This window comes from Arachis hypogaea, chromosome 13 (genome assembly GCF_003086295.3).
Source record: "Arachis hypogaea cultivar Tifrunner chromosome 13, arahy.Tifrunner.gnm2.J5K5, whole genome shotgun sequence".
Lineage (NCBI taxonomy): Eukaryota > Viridiplantae > Streptophyta > Magnoliopsida > Fabales > Fabaceae > Arachis > Arachis hypogaea.
The window spans coordinates 47,105,598-47,128,981 of NC_092048.1; the positions used below are offsets into that span (position 1 = coordinate 47,105,598).

The 23,384-nt window shown below is 34.9% G+C and overlaps 2 protein-coding genes and 1 non-coding gene across 3 annotated transcripts; 1 reads left to right on the forward strand and 2 right to left on the reverse strand.

Annotated features, from left to right (window-relative positions):
* Positions 1-813: 813 nt before the first annotated feature.
* LOC112738299 (uncharacterized) lies at positions 814-5,943 on the forward strand. Its single transcript, XM_025788677.3, has 6 exons — positions 814-1,024; positions 2,169-2,239; positions 4,293-4,409; positions 4,659-4,785; positions 4,882-4,999; positions 5,614-5,943. Exons 2-6 carry the CDS (start codon positions 2,230-2,232, stop codon positions 5,674-5,676), a joined length of 435 nt encoding a protein of 144 aa, XP_025644462.1. The 5' UTR covers positions 814-1,024; positions 2,169-2,229; the 3' UTR covers positions 5,677-5,943.
* A 2,819-nt stretch (positions 5,944-8,762) lies between these two features.
* On the reverse strand, positions 8,763-10,373 carry LOC140177592 (uncharacterized). Its single transcript, XM_072210722.1, has 4 exons — positions 10,340-10,373; positions 10,003-10,189; positions 9,581-9,873; positions 8,763-8,875 (listed from the first exon to the last, which is right to left on the reverse strand). Exons 1-4 carry the CDS (start codon positions 10,371-10,373, stop codon positions 8,763-8,765), a joined length of 627 nt encoding a protein of 208 aa, XP_072066823.1.
* A 5,142-nt stretch (positions 10,374-15,515) lies between these two features.
* Positions 15,516-15,624, reverse strand: LOC112739052 (small nucleolar RNA R71). The gene has a single exon (XR_003169992.1). It is a non-coding gene; the product is annotated as a small nucleolar RNA R71 (small nucleolar RNA).
* Between the last annotated feature and the right edge of the window lie 7,760 nt (positions 15,625-23,384).

A 23,384-nucleotide genomic window follows, 5' to 3' on the forward strand; every position in this document is an offset into this window, starting at 1 on the left:
TGCATTTGATTGTCAATTTGGTTGTGAGATGCAGGACTTCCAAACTCCGAGAGAAAGTCCTCGACAAAATGGGATAATAGAGAGAAATATAGTCTTCTAAGGGAGTATTTCTATGAGTGTGTCTCAAAATGTAGTCTTCTATGAGGATCATTTGCCTTTTAATACAACAGTTCATGTCTTCAATTCTATATTCCCAAATTCTGTTGCTGCATCAAATCATATCTAATCATTTATATGAGAACTTGTTACATGCATATAAGGTGTTTTTCTTGGTTGTCTCTTCCATCACTGAACCCAAACACTATGATGAAGCTATTAGTCACTCTTGTTGGAGAGATGTCATTTGAGTCGAATTAAAGACTTGGGAGATGAACAAGACTTGGCAAATCATGTAATTTACTAGCTGATAGGAATTTGTTAAGAGATATCTATCATAGTTATTTCTATCAAGAGAAGATAGTTAGCAGCATGTTGTATATAAGAAATAACTTGCATTGTAAGAAAGCGTGATTTACCATATTAGTGAATTCAAAAAACTCAAAATCTCTCTCTTCTTTCTAGTAAGTTGTAACTGCTGAGACCAACCAAAAGGCAACTTAGTTTCTATGATTATTCATTCCCACGCAACTTTATATATTAAAAAAAGAAACTAAAGAGTATAATGGTTTTCACAGTTTCATTTTAAGACAACAAGAAGAGACAGAACAGAGTCAACTCTGTTTAGCTTCAGTTGTATAATGTTAAAATGAAGGTCAAGCACCAATTCAATGAAGAAACATAAATTGAACTTTTAGCCCAGTTTTTTATTTTTTTGGGTACAATACCTACCATTCAATACAAACTCTCTCTCTCTCTCTCTCTCTCTCTCTCTCTCTCTCTCTCTCTCTCTCTCTCTCTCTCTCTCTCTCTCTCTCTCTCTCTCTCTCTCTCTCTCTCTCTCTCTCTCTCTCTCTCTCTCTCTCTCTCTCTCTCTCTCTCTCTCTCTCTCCTGATCAGTGGAACTTCTTGTTATTGCTATTTCAAGGCGAGTTTTTCTTCTGATTTTGATCAGTTTTCTCATGTTTTGTTTTCTGTTTTAGCTTTTCTATAATTGGTAACTAATTTTCCTTCTTCTGAAGTTCTGATTCATAGTTCATAGAAATTTCTTTGTGTGTATGTTGCCCTAATTAATAAACTTTGATTCTTCCGACCATTATTTTCTGCAATTCTTGTTACTTCTTTATATAACTTAAATTCATCCATGTTTGTTTGCTCAAGTAATAGAATATCTATGAAAATTTGAGAGGTGTTCTTGCTAGTCTTATGCACATGTTCTTGACCTTTTTTGCTTTAGCATCTGATTCTTCTTTTTCTTAGGTGCCATGATTATTAGAGTTTTAGATGATCAACTACTTTTGGTCTCATGAATATCAAAATCTTAAAAGTCACATATTTCTCACCCTAAATGTTCATTCTTGGATCTCTTTGAATATTTCATTAATTCTCTTAAAGATTTTCTGAGTTCTATATGTTAGATATTAATATTATGGATTTACAATTATGCTACGTGTACACACAAATCAATCACCAAAGTCAATCACCAGTATAAAATACATGTTGGAATACAAATACACATTGAAAATAAATTAAACTACATGTATTTATACACAAATAGCATTTTTAAAGACTTAATACTAGGAATTTGAAATAACGAATGGAAGATAACTATATATATACTTCTGGAATTTCATGAGCCAAGTAGTTGGGGGATAATATTTGTGAGGATTCGGTACTTGACAACACACATCCTGTCGAATCTCTTTAGAGGTGGCAAGTAATGAATCCCTTAGCAAATTAGATAAAAGGGTGAATTTTTTACTTATAACATGTATATATAATGATCAGGTCTTAACCATAAAAAACTTAGATTACAAGAGATCCCAATAATACATGACATTTAAAACCTAAAATGGATCACTCCATCATTTTATAACTTACAAGAATATTAGGTTTAAGCATTTAAACTGTTTTTATAAAGTCAAAAGCCAACTATCAATAGAAGAAAATTCTAACATCATAGTCTCGGGGAATTTGATATGCAATATCTTGCAACTGTTGTGTATTCTTCTGCCATGCTGGACTCTCAACTTATGATTTTGTCTAACATTACATTGGATTGTGTCAAACAGGGATTTCCAGCAGTTGTTTGAACAGCTAAAAGGCTGAGTTTGCCAACTAGCTCCGATTTCTATGGATAAAGGTACTCAACACTTTCTAAAAGATTATTTAATGCATTAAAAACTTAAAAACGCAATGCTTTTTGCACTTAGAAGAAAAACCCTTAATATCATTAAGCAGATAACTCCTCTAAATAAATTGCATAAACATAGTTGGTAGGTTCTAATGAGAAAACAAATCATCAATTTGATGTAGTATTGACTGGTCTAACTCTGAGAATTATAAACAGTTTCTGATCCTAATTTTCCACACATAGTATTCATCCTTATCTGGATAATTTAATTAATAAATTATGCTATAATTTTCGAATGTTGCAATTTGAATAAGTGTGACTATTACAGTAGAGTCTTGATATACTAAAAAACCAAACTGCCAAAAGCATGAAAGAGTTTTGCTGTTATTTCACCAAGGGCGAAAAAATACGATTAGTTTCTTAGAGTAAAAAAAGTAGTTGTGTAAAAATTTTAAGTGAAAAAGACAAATAGGTCCTTAATCTTTTGTCTCACGGATATTTTGGTCTTTGAAAATTAGAAAATACATTTATATCTCCGACCTCCTCAAAATTAAGACATTTAGATCCTTCCTTCCAAGTATTAGAATATTTTTTTGGGAAGTATTTTTCGTATCATAAATTTATAATTATGTAATTATGGGAAGGATTTATTTTTTAAATCACGTTTTTAAATTAATTGGCTTCCAATATTAAAAAGATTGTCCTATTTTTAAATTGTTCATTCATTTTGTTTTATATATTATTATAATTTTTAAAAACTTTTATTGTAATTATTCATTTTATAACCAGGACAACTAAAATTTTAATAACAATTTTAAAGTAAGCATTTTTATAAAATTTTAAAATTTTTTATTGTAAATATTTTTTGTAATTATTGTAAATGACTTAGAAGATGTTATGAGTACTATAAAAATTTGTAATGTACTTGATTTACTTGTTCGTGTATCAAAATACAGTAAATCGAATTAAGTGGTTTTGATTCGAAACCAATGTATTTGATTTACTTTGAACATGGTTAGACTTTTAGTCATAGTTGTCAGAACCGAACCGGTGATCGAACCGGTCAGGTCACTGGATCACTGGATCACTGGTTCAACCGTTGGGTTACTGGTTGAACCGGTTGACTCGGTCTTATATAAATAAAAAATAAAAAATAAAAGTTTAAAATTAAAATTTAAAATACATATTTTTACTAACATTTTAAAATATCAAGTTATTTTAAAACAATATGGAACATGAACAATAAATATTTTATTATTTTTACTTTATCATAAATATTTTTATTTTGTTTTTATATTAAAATAACTATTATTTTTAAATTTTAATAATTTATTAATTAGTTTATATCTTTTATACTATTATATACTACAAGTATTTATTAAAAAATAATATTAATAGATATTATAAAATTATAAAAAAAAAGTGAGTTTATAATTAAAATTAAAATAAATTAAATAAAAGTAAACTATTTGATAGAAGATATCTATATGTATTATAATTTGCATAAATTTTAACAGAAATTATAATGGCCTGGTGGTTGTGGAGCTTTTTGGTTTCCTTGAGGGCAGGGATTCAAACCCTACTTCAAGCATTTTGGAAATATTTTCTTCCAAGTGGTTCGGTCAGACCACCTCACCGGTTCGCACCGGTTCAATTTCTTGTGCGGTTCAAACACTGGACCGGACCGATATAGGGTCCGGTTTTCCGGTCGAACCGGCCGGTCCGGTCCGATTTTTACAACTAAAAAAAACTAATTTCAGAACATGCATGTAACGTAGAACCATTAAGGACATTTAAGAAATATTATACTCCATTAGATTTCTTTTATGTCATTTACCCAAAATTTGATGTACAATTATGTAACATCTTTATTATTGGTGCACCTAAGTTAGATGCATAGCACTGTTCAAATATAGTACACTTGCACTAGCAGGTTTGGATTGCTGTATAGTGTTCACTACTTTTCACTGTAAAGCATTCATTTATAGGGAATTTAGAACTATGAAGAAATAACTTGATCCAACACACTTACCATGAATTGTGATTCACTTTGATGTCACAGGTCTTGCTAATGAAGAGACTGTTAATTTGCGAAACGGAGTCGAATTGGCCACATCAGTCTCTGATAAACATGTTAATCTTTTGAGGCCAAGTGTACCAAGTTATCCAATTTTTAGAGGTAATTCATTTCCATTTATTTGTATTCTATTTAGAGATATTGATCTGATAATGTACCAACTACCAAACAAAAAGTAAAGAGAGATGCTAGAAGCATTTGTAAGCATGATACTTGTGTATAAAAAATCAACTACTAAATCAATATAAAATATGTGTTAAAATACAAAATACACAAACATATAGTAGTTGATTTTTAGTATACAAACTCTTTGATCAAGTTCTTCTAAAACACTGTCAATTGTCGTGGCAGCTCAAGCGCCAGATGACACAGAGCAAGAAAAGGGAAAATATTATTTGATTAGAGATCCAGAGGACTTGCAAATTGGACTTTATGACAAACCCCTTCCATGTTTTGGCTGCGGAATTGGATGGTTCTCGTAAGTATTTTACATATCAATTTATAAATTCCTTTCTTCACTTTGTTCTTCTTGTTCTTGTCTTAGGCCTCTCATGACTTTTGCTTGTTATTTCAGATTCCTTTTAGGATTTGTATGTCCACCTCTGTGGTACTTTGCAACAATTCTCTATTTCAGAAATTACTATCGAAAGGATCCTAGGGAAAGGGCTGGTCTTGGAGCCTCCGCAATTACAGTAACTTCTTTCCCTCTATACATATATTTAACAATGTTACAACGAAATTTATGTCTTATTAGAACAATCAACAAATGTGTGTCCATCGTGTTTATGTCACTTGGTAACAATGTGCAAGTAAATCCTGAAAATCTAATCGGTTATTGGTTTAACCAAATTTTAATCAGAGTTGAATTAGATATAATAAAATAATATATTTATATATAAATATATAATTTCAAAAATAAAATATTATTTATTATTTTAAATCAGTTAATTACAAAAAAATCACATTATTCAACCAATTTTACCAATCTTTTCGATTTTTAATTGATTCGTTGTCAAAAGATTTTTACTTTGAACTAGATCGATCTGATGGCTGATTCGATCCCGTTCTCAAAACCGCAGTGTAACTATCTCTACGCGTTTAAATAGCCTAAAGGTACACTAAGATGTTTAGTGAAGCTATTAAAATCCATGCTTCCATTCTTGTTTTTTTCAACAGAGATAAAGTTTCATGGAAGACTTGAACCATTCATCACACAATCACATAGATAATAGTGTAGTTTTTGTCACTTAATTGCAACTCACTCTATCACTTCATAAATGCCAATGTGGTGTTGATCAACTTGCAGGCATTATTGTGCACCGTAGCATTGCTAATCATAGCAGCTATTCTTCTGTTGCGGTCCCTTTAATTCTTGGGCTGAAATTGAGAAGCAAAACAAGAAGTGGCATCACAAACAATTCCACTTGTATATATGAGTTTCCAAAAATCTGAAATGAAAATCACATCCTTATTATTAATCACATTTATGTATTAAATATCAAAGCATGTACATCAGAAATCACACGGTAACAGGGTGCATTTGAAAGCTAAATACCAGGATAGGAATGTTCGGAGTCAAATTCTGAAATGTATCACACATTATTAATCACAATTCTCTCTTATTCCTTTTGGACCACTGTTTTGATCTGACTTAGTTAGGAAATACTTTTGCAAAATAAAAATTTATGCTACTTTTTTGTACCAAACATGGTATCTCTTTTTTTCTTATAGTTATTTTTGTATTTATTCGGAGTTAAATTTTATTCTTTAATTATTGAATTATATTAATTAGCTGAATAGTCTTTGTCTTTTATTGGCCTTCTGTTATGAAATCATGGACTACTACACTACTGCTAAGAGGCTCTCAAAGAAATCTAGCGTCAGAGACCTCTGTTCGTACTTTTAGTTGTGGTTACAAGTTTATGAGATTAGGAGATCGGAGATCTTAATTTGAGTGACGTTAAAATTAGATTGGGAAGACTACCTGCAAGACACTTCGATACCTAAGTCAGAAATATTTATAGATGTTAGTATTTGTTAAAGTTTATCTGATGAGTTCCCTTTCTCTTTATTCATTTTTCCTAAGGTAATGATTTTCTAGGTATTTACCATCTTTAATGTCTGTTTTAATGTCATAGTTTGTTAGTTTTATGAGATCACGACTTTATTAGTCTTAATAATATACCCGTTAATTAGTAACATAATATTCTCATTTAACTATGATTTTGAACGGCTGATCTTGTCTAGAACAGTGCCCCAACTAACTCGGATTTCTCGATTTAATGATCTTGTCGAGGGTACCTAAGTTTACAAGAGCAGACTTAAATGATTTTTTCATTTATTAAATTTTAAGTGCGAAAAATCTTTGAAAAGCTTTTCACTTTCATGCTTGTTGTAACTTTTTTCGGTTTACGAACCGTGAGGTTATTACAACTTTTTTCTCCATCAATCAATGTCACATTAAGTTTTAATTAAATAACTCCATTTTAACTTTCACTTTTCATTTTCTCAAAATATTTTCTCTCTCCAAAGAACTTCCCCAAGGTTTCCCTCATCTTTTTTCTTGTTTTTTCTTCTCTGCTTCTATTTCAGTGCAGAGAGGCTAGCTTTTCGTGATCACCAACAATCAAATTATTCAATAATCTTCAAAAATCAAGTAAGGTTTTTTCCTTTTACTTTTTATCATTCAATCCATCAGTATTTGTATTTTATGTAAATTTTTTTCACTTTGCAACCTTCATTTTTCTTCATTGTCACATGCATTTCTTCCATGACTCTCGTTTTCATTTTCACAGATTAGGCTAACGTAGTAGGAGTACCACTATTTTAGTTTTTCCTAATTCTAGTAGTGTTGACTTAGGTTTTATTTATCCCATTTAATTTCTAGGTTTTCTCGCACCTTTCTGAGTATTCTAGAATTTGGTGGGTTTTTTTTGAATTTTCTAGGTAGATTTCGAAGTTTTCTCTTTGTAACATAGTGGTGGTACCCCTATAGATTTTTTCCTAAGATGCTGAGAAAAAAGGTTGTTGTAACTCGTGAGCGTGCTGGCACTTCCAAACTCCCGAGGACCCGACCTATTCCCGTGCCTCCAACCAATCCAGGTAGTGAGCTCGAGGTGTATATCTACTCTTGGATTTCTGAGTAAGTGAAATCGACACCTTCTTTCATTACCCAAGAGGAATTAGATAACTTACAAGAATCCGGGACCATCTTTAACTCTGACTTAGGTAATTTATATGTACTGTTGGTTCTGGGTCCAATGAACACTTATGCCATATAAATGAACATGCCGAAACGCCTCCGAAATGGCTGTGGATGTATGAGACCCTGTTTTTTCGATTTGGAGTCCGACTTCCATTTTCTGACTTTCAAATGAACGTTTTGAAGCACACTGGATGTGCTCCTTCTCAACTTCACCCGAATAGCTGGGCTATCATTCGCAGCTTTGAATTATTATGTTCATTCTTAGATCTCAAATTTTCTATTAGAGTCTTTTTTTATTTTTTATTTTTTACTTTAACCATGCCTTTTAGTTTCTAAGGCCACAGGTTTATCTCTTTCCGAGGTAATCCCAATAGAAGAATATTTAATTTTTTTCAGGAATCCTACAACGGATTTAAAGAAAAAAATTTTCAAAATTGAAAGGGTGGAGGGTACAACACCTTTTTTCATGACTTTAGAGGAATAAAAAAGGTAAAACCTCTATTAGAATTTTAATGCCTCATCCTCGAAGATCCGAGTTCATGGCATTACTGCTTCCAAACTCGTGAGCATTAACATGCTCATTAGTCTATGGAACGAATGCCCCCTTAGCTTGAGAGATATTATAGTTGATGAGCATGCTGCTCGAAACAACATTAGCAAATTTTATGTTCTCAGCGCTTGTTTTCGAAATTTTGAATTCCTTTCTTCCAACTTTATGAACTTATAAAAATCTTTTTCTTTGGCAGTCCCCATGGTTGAAGGAATTGTAGCTATTGCTGCTATGAAGAAGAGGTTACAATCTCAATCCAACCTCCCGATTAACCCTAGTGGCAACAGGGTGTCTTTGTCGACCACAATGAGCAATCTGCCACTGCCTCCCAGGTTTGAAGGAAGCAGAGAAAGACAGGGTTTTGAAGACCATAATTTGGAAGAAGATTTTCCTGCCAACTCTCTAGAGAAGCAGAGGCCAAAGAAAAAAAGTAAAGAGCCTTCTGATTTCCTTTCTTCGACTTCATTTGGTTGTGTGCTGGAGAAAGAATTTTGGGCTCTTGACTTTGTGGACATACTCCTGCTGACTGAGGATACCCGATTGGGACTTGCTAAGATGCCCTTGGAGGACACCTTTCCTCAAGTTTAGATGTTGCTCCTTTGCTCAGATGCCTATGTCTGAGACGCCGAGGTGGAGATCTTGAACTTTTGTGCTGAGTTTGCGGTGAAGGATAGAGAAACTTCCAATGTCAACTCGTAAGTTAAGAGCCTAAACACTTCATTTGCCATCCATCAAGAGGAGCAAACCACCCTTCAAGGTGATGTAACAAACTTGAAGGAGGCAAAGTCTTCTTTAGATTTGAAGGTGAAAAATCTGAAGAAACAAGTTTTTAAGCTTATGACTCAAATTGAAACCCTTGACACATTAGATAAGCGAGCTGAGCGCGTTGTTGTAGACAGGATATTTGATGCCGAGCAGAATATCCTTGACCAAATCAGACTCTTAGCTCCCGACTTGGACGTTTCCGAGGTTAGTGTTTTCAAAAAAATGGTAGATGAAAAAGATGTAGAAATTTTATAATTCCTTTTTTTGAAATTTGAAGTGTTTTGAACTAGGCAATTCGTATTACCTTTTATGGACAAACATTTTCTTGTTTATTCGGGACATCGTTATCTCTTCTGTAAACTTTTAAACAAAATTTGATTAGGTTAAGTCGTTACCACCTTTATTGCCTTTTAAATTTTGTGACTTGTGCTTTTACTGCTTTCCGATACTAGCATTTAATGCGCCTATTCATCGATGCTTTTTGATAAATGCGTTACTACTTGGCCGTTTGGCTTCAACATTCAATTAAGGATAGGTATTTGATATACCGTTGTACCATTATTAACACTTACACATGAAAAATGAAATAACAACAAAATGCACGCAATTTAAATGACAATCATTCAAAAATTAGATCACGTTGTATTATTAATGAATTTTTTTAAAAAAAGTGATCAGGCCTCTTTGAAAACCTAAGGTATAGAAAAAGAGTTCATTTATTTTATTACAGGATGCTCCTAAGAATAATAATACCTTTCAAGTGAACAGCATTCCAACTTCTTGGGACGTTGGAACCATCTAGGTTCCCCTTTGCCCAGATTCTCTTTAACCCTAAAGGAACCTTCCTAGTTAGAGCCAACTTTCCCTGGGATGCCGAGGTCCTGGCATCAACTTGCTTCAATACCAAGGCTCCTGCTTGGAAGTTCTTTGATTTCACCTTGGTATTATACCTTTTAGCAACTCTTTGCTTCAAGGCTTGTTCTGCTAGGTTGGTTGCTGCCTTTACCTCGTCAATTAGGTCAAGACCTTCATGCTGTATCAAACTCCTAAGAAGAATTCATGGACTGGGCTCTCCAATGTCTACTAGGATCACTGCTTCTTCCCCATAGGTAAGTCAGAATAGTGTTTTTCCAGTAGAGAACTGAGTTGTAATACGATAGAACCATATCACTGACCATAGCTCATCAGCCCATGATCTTGGAATGTCGTCTAATCGCTTCTTCAACCCTTTTAGAATTACCTTGTTTGCAGTTTTAGTCTGTCCATTTTCTTGAGGGTACTCTACTGAGGCAAAGATTTGCTGAATTCCCAGTCTACTGAATAGTTCACAAAATTTGGAGTCCGTGAACTGCGTCCCGTTATCTATGACGATTGCCTTAGAAATTCCAAACCTAGCGAGAACTTCTCCCCAGACAAACTTCTGACATTAGTTTGAGGTGATGCTCGCTAGCGGCATATCTTCAATCCACTTTGTGAAATAGTCTATGGCCACTATTAGGTACTTTACTTTACCAGGCCCTTGAGGGAATAGACCTAATAAATCCATTTCCCACTTTGCAAATGGTCGTGTCAAAATTATAGAGATGAGTTTATAAGGTGGGGCTTGATGATAATTGCCATGGAGTTGGCACTTTTGACAGTTCTTTACATACTCCATAACATCTTTAATAATAGTGAGCCAATAATATTAAGCTCTAATGACCTTCTAACCTAATGATTTTCCGCCCAAGTGATGTCCATAACACCCTTTGTGGATCTCCTACAATATGTAAACCCCGTAAAAATCAGTGAATAGTTAATCAATAAATTAGTTTTTAATAAAAAAAATTAGAAATATGAATTTTATAGTTTAATGAGGTAGAGCTAATTAAAATAATAATTTTTGACACTAATTTTAAAAAATTTGGCCCAAGATTGGGCCGCACGGGCCAAACCAGACCCGTATTGGGCCAAAGGCCCAACCCACACTCCACTAACACCATGAGCTCAGCTCATTCCTTCCCAAACTCATGAGAAACACGCTGCTGAGGAAAGAACAAGGGAAGGAGAACAAAACCTTTGGCTTTGATTCAAACCACCATATCTTCTCACTTTAAGCTCCAATCGCCCTACCGGTTGTAGCCACGCGTCTGCAGCGTTGAGCTCTACAAAGCCCAGTGCCTAATTTGGTAAGAAAGTCTTAGTTTTAATCTCAGTTATTCCTTCTCCAAATTTTGAAATTGTATAAGTGGGTGTTGAGATTTTGATTTTTTTCTGTTATAGAATCTGATTAGCTTGAGAAAAATACTTAATCTTGCTTTATTGGTGCTTGAGTAAGGTGAGAATTTTAGAACCCTAGCTAATTCCTTGATTAAGTGTGTTGGGTATTGAATTTTGGATATTTATATGTGATAATATGTGTTAGGTGCGTATATATGTAAATTGGAGCTTAATTGTGGATGTTGAATGCTTGGTGAAAACTATGGAGGCTGGATTTTGGAAGTTGAACTTGTGGCTTGCTTAGTGGGTTGTCTTTGGGTTATAAGAGGAAATCGGCCAAGGTATGGTTTTGCTTTCTCGTATTTAATATATAATGTCTTGTGAAAACTTAGGTTAGATGACCATAGGATAGGTGGAAATGCATGAGTATGTGAATTGCTTAGTGCCTTGATGGTATTTGTTGAACTAGGTTGAGTATTGGTTTGTTATTTGATATTGAGAATGGAAATAGAATGATAAATGATGATTTAATGATCATTGGCAAGTTGATAATAATGAATATGTATAGATGATGGATTGTTGATAATTTTGTTGGTATAATTGTGAAGTTCATGTATGAGAATTATTTAAAATTGAGGTAGGATGGGTGATGGATGGGTGTAGAGTTGTGTTGCTATGATATTGTATGTGTTAATGCTGATTTTTGAGCATAGAAAGTTGATATTGAATGGTGAATTAATGAAAATAGAGGTTTGAGGATTTTTGTGAAAATTTGATTTTTGGCCAAACTTCAGCGAGCCATAACTCGGCTTCCGGACCCCAAATTATTTCAAATTTATTTCATATGAAAAGTGAAGTTTATGTCGTTCAAAGAACGAATGAAAAATATTTTAAAACAAAAAAGTTATACACGTTGGAAGTTCGGAGTGCAAAATTGAAATTCTGCAGCATTCAACATTTTTGCCACTCTGCATATCTTGCGTACACGACCACTGCACACGACATGACCAACCCTTCCGGGTTGGGCATCTCGCGTACACGAGCAAGAAAAAATGCGTATCCACGCATACGCGTGGGCCACGCGTACGCGGGACCCTTGTTTTCAGCAAAGTTAATTTGTGTTTTAAAACCTAATTTAGAACCTCTAAACCTCTATTTTTACTCTTTTAGCCCTATATTTTAGTAGTATGCCTAGTAATTAGATGAAGTTAGAAAAAAGTGATAACTTGGGGGTAAAGTAAAGTTGAAAATTGATGAATTATGTATGAAAAGTACAAAGAAGTAGAGTATATGTGATGCCATGACTATAATGAATGATTGTGTAATGATTATGAATGATTATAAATGTTTATGTGGCTTATGCACTCAATCTTATCTGAGTATGAGTTTCCTTGGGTAAAGAACAGTGGCTTGCCACCACGTGTTCCAGGTTGAGACTCGATACTCTGTTGACCCTACGTTGTAAGGGTGACCGAGCACGTATAAATCCCCGGGAAGGATACCCCCAATGAGAAAATTTTATATATGAGAAAAAGCTATGCATAGACTCTTGGGGATGCGCGATGGGGGACAGTCCAGGATTTAGCAGCCGGACTTGTCGGGTTGGCTTTATATATAAATATTCTCCGGCCAGCCTTAGCTTCGCAGGCTGAGTTAGCAGCTTGTTATTATGTACTCTTGACCTTCTAATCTTGCTTTCTATATATTTTTGTTTATGAACCTTAGCTTTCTTCATACGCAATTAATCCTTATTTCTAAGTGTTGCACTTTTAATTTTACGATTTTGTTTTACCTACTGATGAGTGGATATTTTATATGCTTTTTGACATCATTTTCATATAGTTTTTAGCATGTTTTGTTTAAGTTTTATTATGTTTTATGGATTAATAAAAGTACTACTGTTCTATTTCAATTCGTGTTTGATTCTCTTCTAAGATGTATCTTCGTTCTTCAACCTTATGAATGAGTTGAACCGTCACAAGTTATCTCTATTCTACATGGGTTCAGCGAGCGTCTTTCATCGGATATCAATGAATCACTAGCTTGATTATACATCTCTTAGACGGCTAATCCACGACTTCGTTGGGGACTTCTCGAGACATCAGTTCAGCCGAGGTATGGGGAGATTAGGATCTTTGTGGTAAAGGCTAGAACCAAGGCGCAATATTCTCTGATCCGGAAGATTCGACCTTGTCTGTGGCGTTTTGAGTAGGATCACCAAGGGAATGAACTGCAGGAGCTTTATCCTCATTCAGACTGGATGCGCACTAAACCTGGTGTTCAGCCTAGAGGAAGATTGGCAGCCTCTCAACCAGCATTGATCACATACGGCCTGTTATAGAAGAAATCATTCACAGTTGGAGTAGACAGTAAGAATGTATTGATCCAGAAGAACAAAGCATCTCCGAAGCCTTAACTATCTTCTTATCATTGAATTCACAACCACTGAGTAACGTTATCTTTATTTTACTTTTATGCGCTTAAACAACTACACAACTTTTTCTGTTTTCCTGACTAAGATTTACAAGATAACCACTTTTTGATCCAAGCCGACAATCCTCGTGGGATCGACCCTGACTCACCTCAGATATTACTTGGACGACCCAGTGCACTTGCTGGTTCAGTTGTGCAAAGTTAAATTCCACGCACCAAGTTTTTGGCGCCGTTGCCGGGGATTGTTCGAGTTTGAACAAACTAACGGATTATCTTGTTGCTTAGATTAGGTATTGTTTTTAATTTTGTTTGAGTCTTTTATTTTCTTTTTCGAAAAAAATAAAAAAATTTTCAAAACCTTTTCTTTTCTTTATTAATCTTTATCTTTTGTTTGAGTCTTTTGTTCTTGTTCTTGTTAGAGTTCGAACTTTCTTGAGTCTTTTTCAAAAAAAAAATTCAAAAATAGTATCTTTTGTTTGAGTCTAGTGTCAAATCTTATGTTTGGTGTCCATTGTATGTTCTTTAATTGCTTTGAATCTTTCGAGTTTGTTCTTGTTGTTCTTATTTTTCTTCTTGTTTTGATCTTTAAAAATTTTTAAGTTTGGTGTCTTTAGGTGATTTTCTTTAAAATTTTCGAAACTTAGTGTCTTTAGATCTAAAAATTTTAAGTTTGGTATCATTTAGTTGTTTTTCTCTTTCTTCATTAATTAAAAAATATCTTTTCTTTTATCTTAATTTTCAAACATTTCAAAAATATTTCAAATTTTAATTTCAAAATCATTATCTTATCTTATCTTAAAAATCAAATCTTTTCAAAAATCATATCTTTTTCAAATTACTATTTTATCTTTTTATCTTTCTTTAAATTTCAAAAATCTTATCTTATCTTATTTCAAATTCAATTTTTAAAACTCAATTTCAAAATTTCAAATCTTATCTCTTTCAAATCTTTTTCAAATCTTTTCAAATTCTTATCTTATCTTTTCTAATTTCAAATTTTAAAATCAAATCTTTTTCAACTCTTTTCAACTTCTATCTTATCTTTTCTAATTTTAAATTTTAAATTCAAATCTTTTTCTAATTTTCTATCTTATCTTAATTTCAAATCTTTCTTAATTAGTTACTTGTTTTCTCTTTCTTTTTTTTCAAAACCTCCTAACTAATTCCTTTCTCTTCTATTTTCGAAAAATTCCCTTCTATTTCTCTCTCTTCTTTTTCGAAAATCACACTTTAATTTTTAAATCTTTTTAATTAATTAGTTATATTAACTCTTAATTTGTTTCTTGTTTTCAAGTTTTAAGTAATAAACAAAAAGAGAAACTACAATTAAAATATCTTTGTTTCCTATTTCTCTTTCTACTTCTTAATTTTCGAAATCTCTACTCCTCATAGCCGAATTCTTCTTCTCCTTCTTCTATCATCATTCTTCTTTCTTCTTCACATCTCACAAGGAATTCTCTATACTGTGACATAGAGACTTCTTTTCTTTCTTTCTTTGCTTTCTTTTCTTGTTTATGAGCAGGAACAAAGATAAAGAACCTCTCTTTAATCTTGATCCTGAACCTGAGAGGACCTTAAGAAGTGTCTGCAATAAGCTAAAGCACAACACTCTGAAGGAAATCTCACAAAGATTTTCGAACAAGAAGCTGAAAGCATGGCAGCTGAGCCTAACAATGAAGGAGATGCAAGAAAGGTTCTTGGTGACTACACCATACCAACTTCTAATTTCTATAGAAGAAGTATCTCCATACCTGCCATTAGAGCAAATAACTTTGAGCTTAAGCCTCAGTTAGTCTCTCTTATGCAACAGAATTGCAAGTTCCATGGACTTCCACTGGAAGATCCACATCAGTTCTTATCTAAATTCTTACAAATCTATGACACTGTTAAGACTAATAGAGTAGATCTTGAGGTCTACAGACTTATGCTCTTTCCCTTTGCGATTAGAGACAGAGCTAGGATATGGTTGGACTCTTAACCTAAAGAAAGCCTAGAGTCTTGGAAAAAGTTGGTCAATGGTTTCTTGGCCAAGTTCATTCTAGATCAGAAGATGAGCAAAATTAGAGTGGAAGTTCAAACCTTTAGACAAAAAGAAGGTGAATCCCTCTATGAAGCTTGGGAAAGATACAAGCAACTGATCAGGAGATGTCCTCCTGACATGCTCTCAGAATGGTCTATCCTAGGTATATTCTATGATGGTTTGTCTGAGATGTCCAAAATATCATTGGACAGCTCTGCAGGTGGATCACTCCACTTGAAAAAAATGCTTGAAGAGGCAAAAGAACTCATTGAGATGGTTGTAAACAACCAATTCAGAAGAAAGGAGTTCTTAAAGTAGACACTCTGATTGCCATATTGGCTCAAAAAAGGAGGACAAGCCCATCACTAAAAGAAGGATGGAGCATACTAGAGAGCCGGCACATGAACCACAACATGAGCATGTGGAACCGCCTCAACATGAGATCCCTAAGATGTCTCAAGGGATGTATTTTTTTCCTCAAAGCTATTAGAATCAATGGCATACTTCTATGGGAGAATTAAGCTCTAACATGAATCAGCTGAGGATGGAGCATCAAGAGCATTCCACCATCCTCAATGAAATTAGAGAAGATCAAAGAGTTATGTGGGAAGAACAAGTTTAAGCACAACTTAAACTGAATAAACCTAACAAAAATTGAAAATTCAACTTATTACCAATATAAATAAAAGAGAAAATAGGAAGAATTTACCATGGTGGGGTGTCTCCCACCTAGCACTTTTAGTTAAAATCCTTAAGTTGGACATTTGGTGAGCTCCTTGTCATGATGGCTTGTGCTTGAACTCATCTTGAAAATTCCACCAACGCTTGGACTTCCAATAAGCTCCAACATTTTCAAGTGAATTCACCAAGCCTTGATGAAGTTCTTCACAAGCTTTGAGCTCCCAAAGTTGATCCTCTTGTATGCCGGGATCCCAAATCTTGTTTCTACACCCATCTTTAAGTTGATCATCATTGTTCCAACTGGGTGGCAAGCAATCCAAATTCTCAATGAAGTACCAAACTCTTCTCTTAGATCCAACCAATTGATTACTAGTCCAACCATTGCATCTAGCTCTTGAAATCTCAACCTTGATGAGTCTTGATTTACAACTCCAACCACTAAACATCCTTCTCTTATGCTTCATTCCGCAAAGCCTCCTAAGTTAGCCATTCATTTCAAGAATACCATACTCAAGTGGGACAATAAAGTTAAGAGAGATAAGTTTTGCCCACTCAATTGAAGGAGTAGACGACAACCTAGGTAGAGAAGTCTCCAACGATCTTGACAAAGCATATTCAACTCCCGTCCTTCCTTTTTGAAGGACGTCTACCTCTACATCATTCTTAAACTCAATCAGAAAAGGTTCTTCATACTCAAGGAGTTCACTTGTGGATGCAAATTCAGAACTAGGATGGCTTGATTCATGATTATCATCACCAAAAAAACTTGCCTCTTGATCTATTTCGTCCAATTCTTCATAGGGAACATGCCTTGGAGGTTGTGCACTATCCTCCTCAACATCAATTTCAAGCTTCTTGAAGGAATACTCTACAACTCTAGATTCCCATGGAGGTTCAGCATCTCCTAAGTCTTCAACCACTTCTTCCTCTTTAATAATTACGGCTTCCTCCAATTGTTCCAATACAAAGTCACATTTCTCATTTTCTACCAAAGTTTCTAATCTCTCCTTCATGCTATGCTCCTCATTAGATTCTCCACATGCGGCTATGGGGTACTTTGAGTGTCGAAGCGCAGGTAGGCTAAATTATCTACTACCTCGGTCAAGGTAGCTATGAACTCTAGTGTCGTCCATTGCATCTCTCTTTGCCCTTGAAGAACAAGACCAAGGGTGTCATCCATTGGAGAGTGGAGTGGATATGAGGGTTCATTTCTTGGGAGGAAGGGTTCATGATAGGAAGGTGGTTCATCTTGATAAGCATATGGAGATAGTGTATAGTGAGGTGGTTCTTGGGAGTAATTGTGTTGGAATTGGGGTGGTTCTATGTATGGTTCACATGGCTCATAAGGTGGTTGGTGTGGTGGATATGGGTTAGGGTCATACGGAAGTGTTTGATTGTAGGGGGCTTGTGAGTATGATGGTTCAAAACTATGTTGAAGAGGGGGTTCATAGGCATATGGTGGTGGTTGTTGGTAGTCACAAGGAGGTCCACCATATCCATTGTCTTGGTATGCATCATGGAATGGCTCTTGCTCGTAGTACATTGGAGAGAGTTGTTGCCATGGAGCTTGTCCATAAGCTTGAGGCTCCTCCCACCTTTGATTGTCCCATCCTTGATGCATGTTCTCATTGTAGCTTTCGTTCCCTATAACATAGTTTGAACCAAACTCATAGCCAAAAGGGTGAGAATTCATAGTAACAAGAGAAAATAAAAACAAAAACCAATAAGAAATAAGCAAACAAAGTCCTAAAACTAGCAAAAACTAACAAAGAAGTAAAAAGCAAACATATTCACAATATTCACAATAACCAATAATAAGGCACACATTTGTAATTCCCGGGCAACGGTGCCAAAAACTTGACGGAGGAAAATTGCTGGTAAAGAATTTCACAAAAATGTCGCGTTGCAAGTATAGTTCTAAACCAACAAATTATCCTCGGTTAACGTTTAAATTGTTTGTCACTTAAGCAAACCCAATAAAATTAACTGAAGTATTTAAACCTCGGGTCATCTCTCAAGGAATTTGCAGGGAAGTGTATTTATTATTGGTTATGAAAAAGCATATTTTTGGGTTTTGTAATAAGAAACAAGAAAGTAAAATGGCGAGAAAATAAATTAATAACTAAGAAAGCTCTTAGCAAGGAAAGAGAATTAGAAGTCCTATCTTCATTATCATCATCAATTGTGATGGTAAATGTGAATTGCCTTCACTTAGTTAACCTCTAGCCAATGGAGGAAGGTCAAGTACATACAATCAACTTGAGTTCACAAGTCCTAGTCAACTCAGAGTAAGAGACTAGCTTTGGTGAAGTTCAAGCTAACCGGCAATCATCAATCACCAATCAACAAAAGACTTTTGATAACTCAAGAGTCTCTAAATAATCAATCCAAGTCAAGAACATAAAAATCTAAATTAAAATCCAGCCAAGCATTTTATCAAACACTTGGAAGGCATTAAATAAAAGCAAAGAAAAGTAATAAGAGAACGTAAAATCTTAGACTAACAATTGCAAGGAATCAATAACAACAAATGAAGAAAGAAGCAATAAACATGAAATACCTCAAATTGCATTAAAAGAAAATTGAATCTAACAAAAAGAGTTCATAAACTAAATTGGAAAAATAAAGAAATCAACAGGATAAAATAAACTAAGATGCCAGAACAATAAAAGGTAGAGGAAAAACTAAATTAAAGAAAAATGGAGATCTGAATTTGAGAAGAAATAAAACTAAAAACCCTAAAACCTATAGAGAGGAAAGAGCCTCTCTCTCTCTAGAAATCTACATCTAAAATCTCAAATTGAATGAATGAAAAGTGTATTGAAATCCCTGATTCGTCCCACTCTGCAGCCTCTAATCTTCATTTTTGGTCTTCAAACAGGGCCAAAAATAGTCCAGAAATCGTCCCCAGTGTTTTCTGTTAATTGCAGCATGTGACGCTTGTTACACGTACGCGTCAACCACGCATATGCGTCGTTGAACCTTGCCTCTGGCCACGCGTAGGCGTCAGCCACGCGTGCGCATCACCACCAACTTCTCAAATCTTCAAATTCTTGTGTTCCTTCCACTTTTGCATGCTTCTTTTCCATCCTCTAAGCCATTTCTGCCCTATAAACCTTGAAAACACTTAACAAACATATCACGACATCAAATGGTAATAAGAGAGGATTAAAATTAGCAAATTTAAGGCCAAAGAAGCATGTTTTCAATCATAGCACAAAATTAGGAAGAAAACTTAAAAACATACAATTTATATGGATAAGTGTGAGAATAGTTGATAAAATCCACTCAATTCAGTACAAAATAAACCATAAAATAGTGGCTCATCACACTCCAATTGAGGAGGACAAGCCCATCACTAAAAGAAGGATGGAGCATACTAAAGAGCTGGCACATGAACCACAACATGAGCATGTGGAACCGCCTCAACATGAGATCCCTGAGATGCCTCAAGGGATGTATTTTTCTCCTCAAAGCTATTGGGATCAATGGCATACTTCTATGGGAGAATTAATCTCTAACATGAATAAGCTGAGGATGGAGCATCAGGAGCATTCCACCATCCTCAATGAAATTAGAGAAGATCAAAGATCTATGAGGGAAGAACAACAGAGACAAGGGCGTGACATTGAAGATATCAAGTGCTCTATTGGATTCTCTAGAGGAAGTGGTAGCCGTCGTCACTAAGGTGGTCCCGTTCCATCACCCCCTTGCTTTTATGTCATTTTTGTGTTTTACATTATGTTTTATTGTCTGTTCTCGTGTTCTTACTGCATGATCATTTTTATCTATGTCTTAAAGTTATAAAATATTCTATATATCCCTTACCTTGCTTAAAAGAAAATTTTATTTGAAAAAGAATTGAGAGATACATAAATTTTCGAGTTATATAATAAGAATAGTCAATTATGTTGATGTGGTGGCATTGCCTTTGTTTTCTGAATGTATGAATGAACAGTGCATATTAAAATTGGAATTAAGAATGTTGGCTTTTGAAAAAATGATGAAAAAGGAGAAGTATTATTGGTAATATGAAAAATCCAAAATTGATTCTTGAAGCAAGAAAAAGCAGCAAAAAGCAAGATGCAATAAAAAGAAAAACAAATGCATGCGAAAAAAAAGAGGCAAAAGCAAAAAGCCAGTAGCTCTTTAAATCAAAAGGCAAGAGCATGGGTCCAAGGCTTTGAGCATCAATGGTTAGGAGGGCCTAAAAGATGAAAAATCTTGGCCTAAGCACTCCAAAGGAACAGTGTCCCTAACTATATGCTTGTGGTGTGAAGGTGTCAAGTAAAAAACTTGAGACTGAGCAGTTAAAGTCATGATCCAAAGCAAAAGAGTGTGCTTAAGAACTCTGGACACCTCTATCTGGGGATCCTAGAAAAGTTGAATCACAATCCAAAGGGGTTCACCCAGTTAAGTGTCTGTGGCATTTATGTATCCGATGGTAACATTGAAAAACAAAGTGCTTAGGGCCACGGCCAATACTCTAAAATTTGTGTTCAAGAATCAAAAAGAACTAAACTAGAAGAGTCAATAATATCATCTGGATTCTAAGTTCCTAAGAATGCCAACACTTCTGAGCTTCCATGGATAGTGAGATGCCAAAACTGTTTAGAAACAAAAAGCTACTAATAAGTCCCGCTCATCTAATTAAAACTGAGCTTCATTGAAAACTCTAAGATTTATTGTATCTTACTCTTCTTTTTATCCTACTTTGTTTTTAGTTGCTTGGGGACAAGCAACAGTTTAAGTTTGGTGTTGTGATGAGCGGATATTTTATACGCTTTTTGACATCATTTTCATATAGTTTTTAGCATGTTTTGTTTAAGTTTTATTATGTTTTCATAGGTTTTAGTGTAAAATTCATATTTTTGGATTCTACTATGAGTTGTTGTATTTTATGGTGATTTTAGATATTTCCTGGCTGAAATCTGAGAGTTTTGACAAAATCTGATTCAAAGGCAAGGAAAGCATAGCAGATGCTGTCAGGATCTGACTTCCGTGCACTCAAGCAAGCATTTATGGAGCTACAGATATTCAAATGGAGTGTTATTAATAGATATGGAAAGCTAACATCTAGATCTTTCCAGAAATATATAATAGTCCATACTTGTCTTTAGAGATGAAGGCCCAAAACTAGCGTTCAACGCCAGCCATTTACCCCCTTTCTGGCGTTGGATGCCCAAAAAGGAGCAGCTGGCGCCCAATGCTCAAAAAGGTGTCCTAAGTAGGCGTTCAATTTCCAAGGAGCCTACCAGCATGTGGAGACACCCTTAGCTCATCCTAAACACTCATGAAGTGGGCCCTGGAAGTGGATTTTCGCACTACAAGCCTAAGCCTATCATATTTCTGTAATCCTTAGTTATTAGATTAGTATATATATGAGAAGATCACCCTTGTTTTAGATCTTCAACAACCATAGAACATTTTTCATATTTTCGAGTTTCATTGTACAGTATGAGCCACTAAACCTCCTAGGTTAAGGTTAGGAGCTCTGCTGAGTTTTATGGATTAATAAAAGTACTACTGTTCTATTTCAATTCGTGTTTGATTCTCTCCTAAGATGTATCTTCATTCTTCAACCTTATGAATGAGTTGAACCATCATAAGTTATCTCTATTCTACATGGGTTCAGCGAGTGTCTTTCATCGGATATCAATAAACCACTAGCTTGATTATACATCTCTTAGACGGCTAATTCACGACTTCGTTGGGGACTTCTCGAGACATCAGTTCAACCGAAGTATGGGGAGATTAGGGTCTTGTGGTAAAGGTTAGAACCAAGGCACAGTATTCTCTGATCCGAAAGATTCGACCTTGTCTGTGGCATTTTGAGTAGGATCACCAAGGGAATGAACTACAGGAGCTTCACCCTCATTCAGATTGGATGCACACTAAACCTGGTGTTCAGCCTAGAGGAAGATTGGAGGCTTCTCAACCGGCGTTGATCACATACAGCTTGCTATAGAAGAAATCATTCACAGTTGAAGTAGACAGTAAGAATGTATTGATCCAAAAGCACAAAGCATCTCCGAAACCTTAACCATCTTCTTATCATTGAATTCACAACCACTGAGTGACGTTATCTTTATTTTACTTTTATGCGCTTAAACAACTACACAACTTTTCTATCCGCCTAACTAAGATTTACAAGATAACCACTATTTGATCCAAGCCGACAATCCTCGTGGGATCGACCCTAACTCACCTCAAGTATTACTTGGATGACCCAGTGCACCTGCTGGTTCAATTGTGTGAAGTTAAATTCTGCGCACCACCTACTCTTTAAGGCTCCTAGTATACTACGTTCTTTCAATTATTATACATTTATATATTTTATTTTAGAGGTCGTAATACCACACCACCTCTGTTTTACAACTTAAGCGTAAAGCTTTGTTGGTAGGGTGTTACACAATACATGCACTGTTCGTTGAGGATTCAAACAATTCAGTAAGGGATGTGAGACCCCTTTTTTATATAACTGTCTATTTATTATGGTGTATTTAGTTGGTTTTAATCGCAACTTTTAGCTTCCTTAACATCACTAGGCGAAATTCCCTATTCAAAATACATGTATATAGGGTCCATCTAACTACTAAAGTCACTAGAATGTGAGATTGTAACTTTAACAAAAGGCTCTGTGAGAACATCTTGTATTAAGCTTTGATTCCCACCTCTAGGTTTAGTACTTGCTAATTTGGATAATACATCAGCTCATGTGTTTTGTTCCCTTGGCACATTTTTAATGGAAAAGGAATCAAAGAATTGTAGCTCCTCTTGTACCCTTTTCAAGTATTGTTGTAACAGCAGATCTCTTACTTGATATTCACCATTAACCTAGGACGTTACAATCTGTGAATCACTAAATAGTGATTTCGTTGCTCCGACATCCCGAGCTAACAGTAAACTTACAAGCAAAGCTTCAGACTCAGCTTGATTGTTAGAAATAGGAAATTCAAATTTTATCACCATGTCATCCCCTTTAGTTAAGATAAGACCGGTACCTCCATTTTTTACATTAGAAACTCCATCCACATGAACTTCCCATTTCAGTACCTCAGAAACTGGGTGAGTCATCTCAGCTAAAAAAGCAACCATTGCCTAAACCTTAATGCAGAGCACGACTCGTATTGTACATCAAATTTAGATAGCTCTATAGACTAACTTATCATTCAACTTGCCAAGTTGGGTTTTGCAAAAAAAATTTAATCGATCGGTCAATTT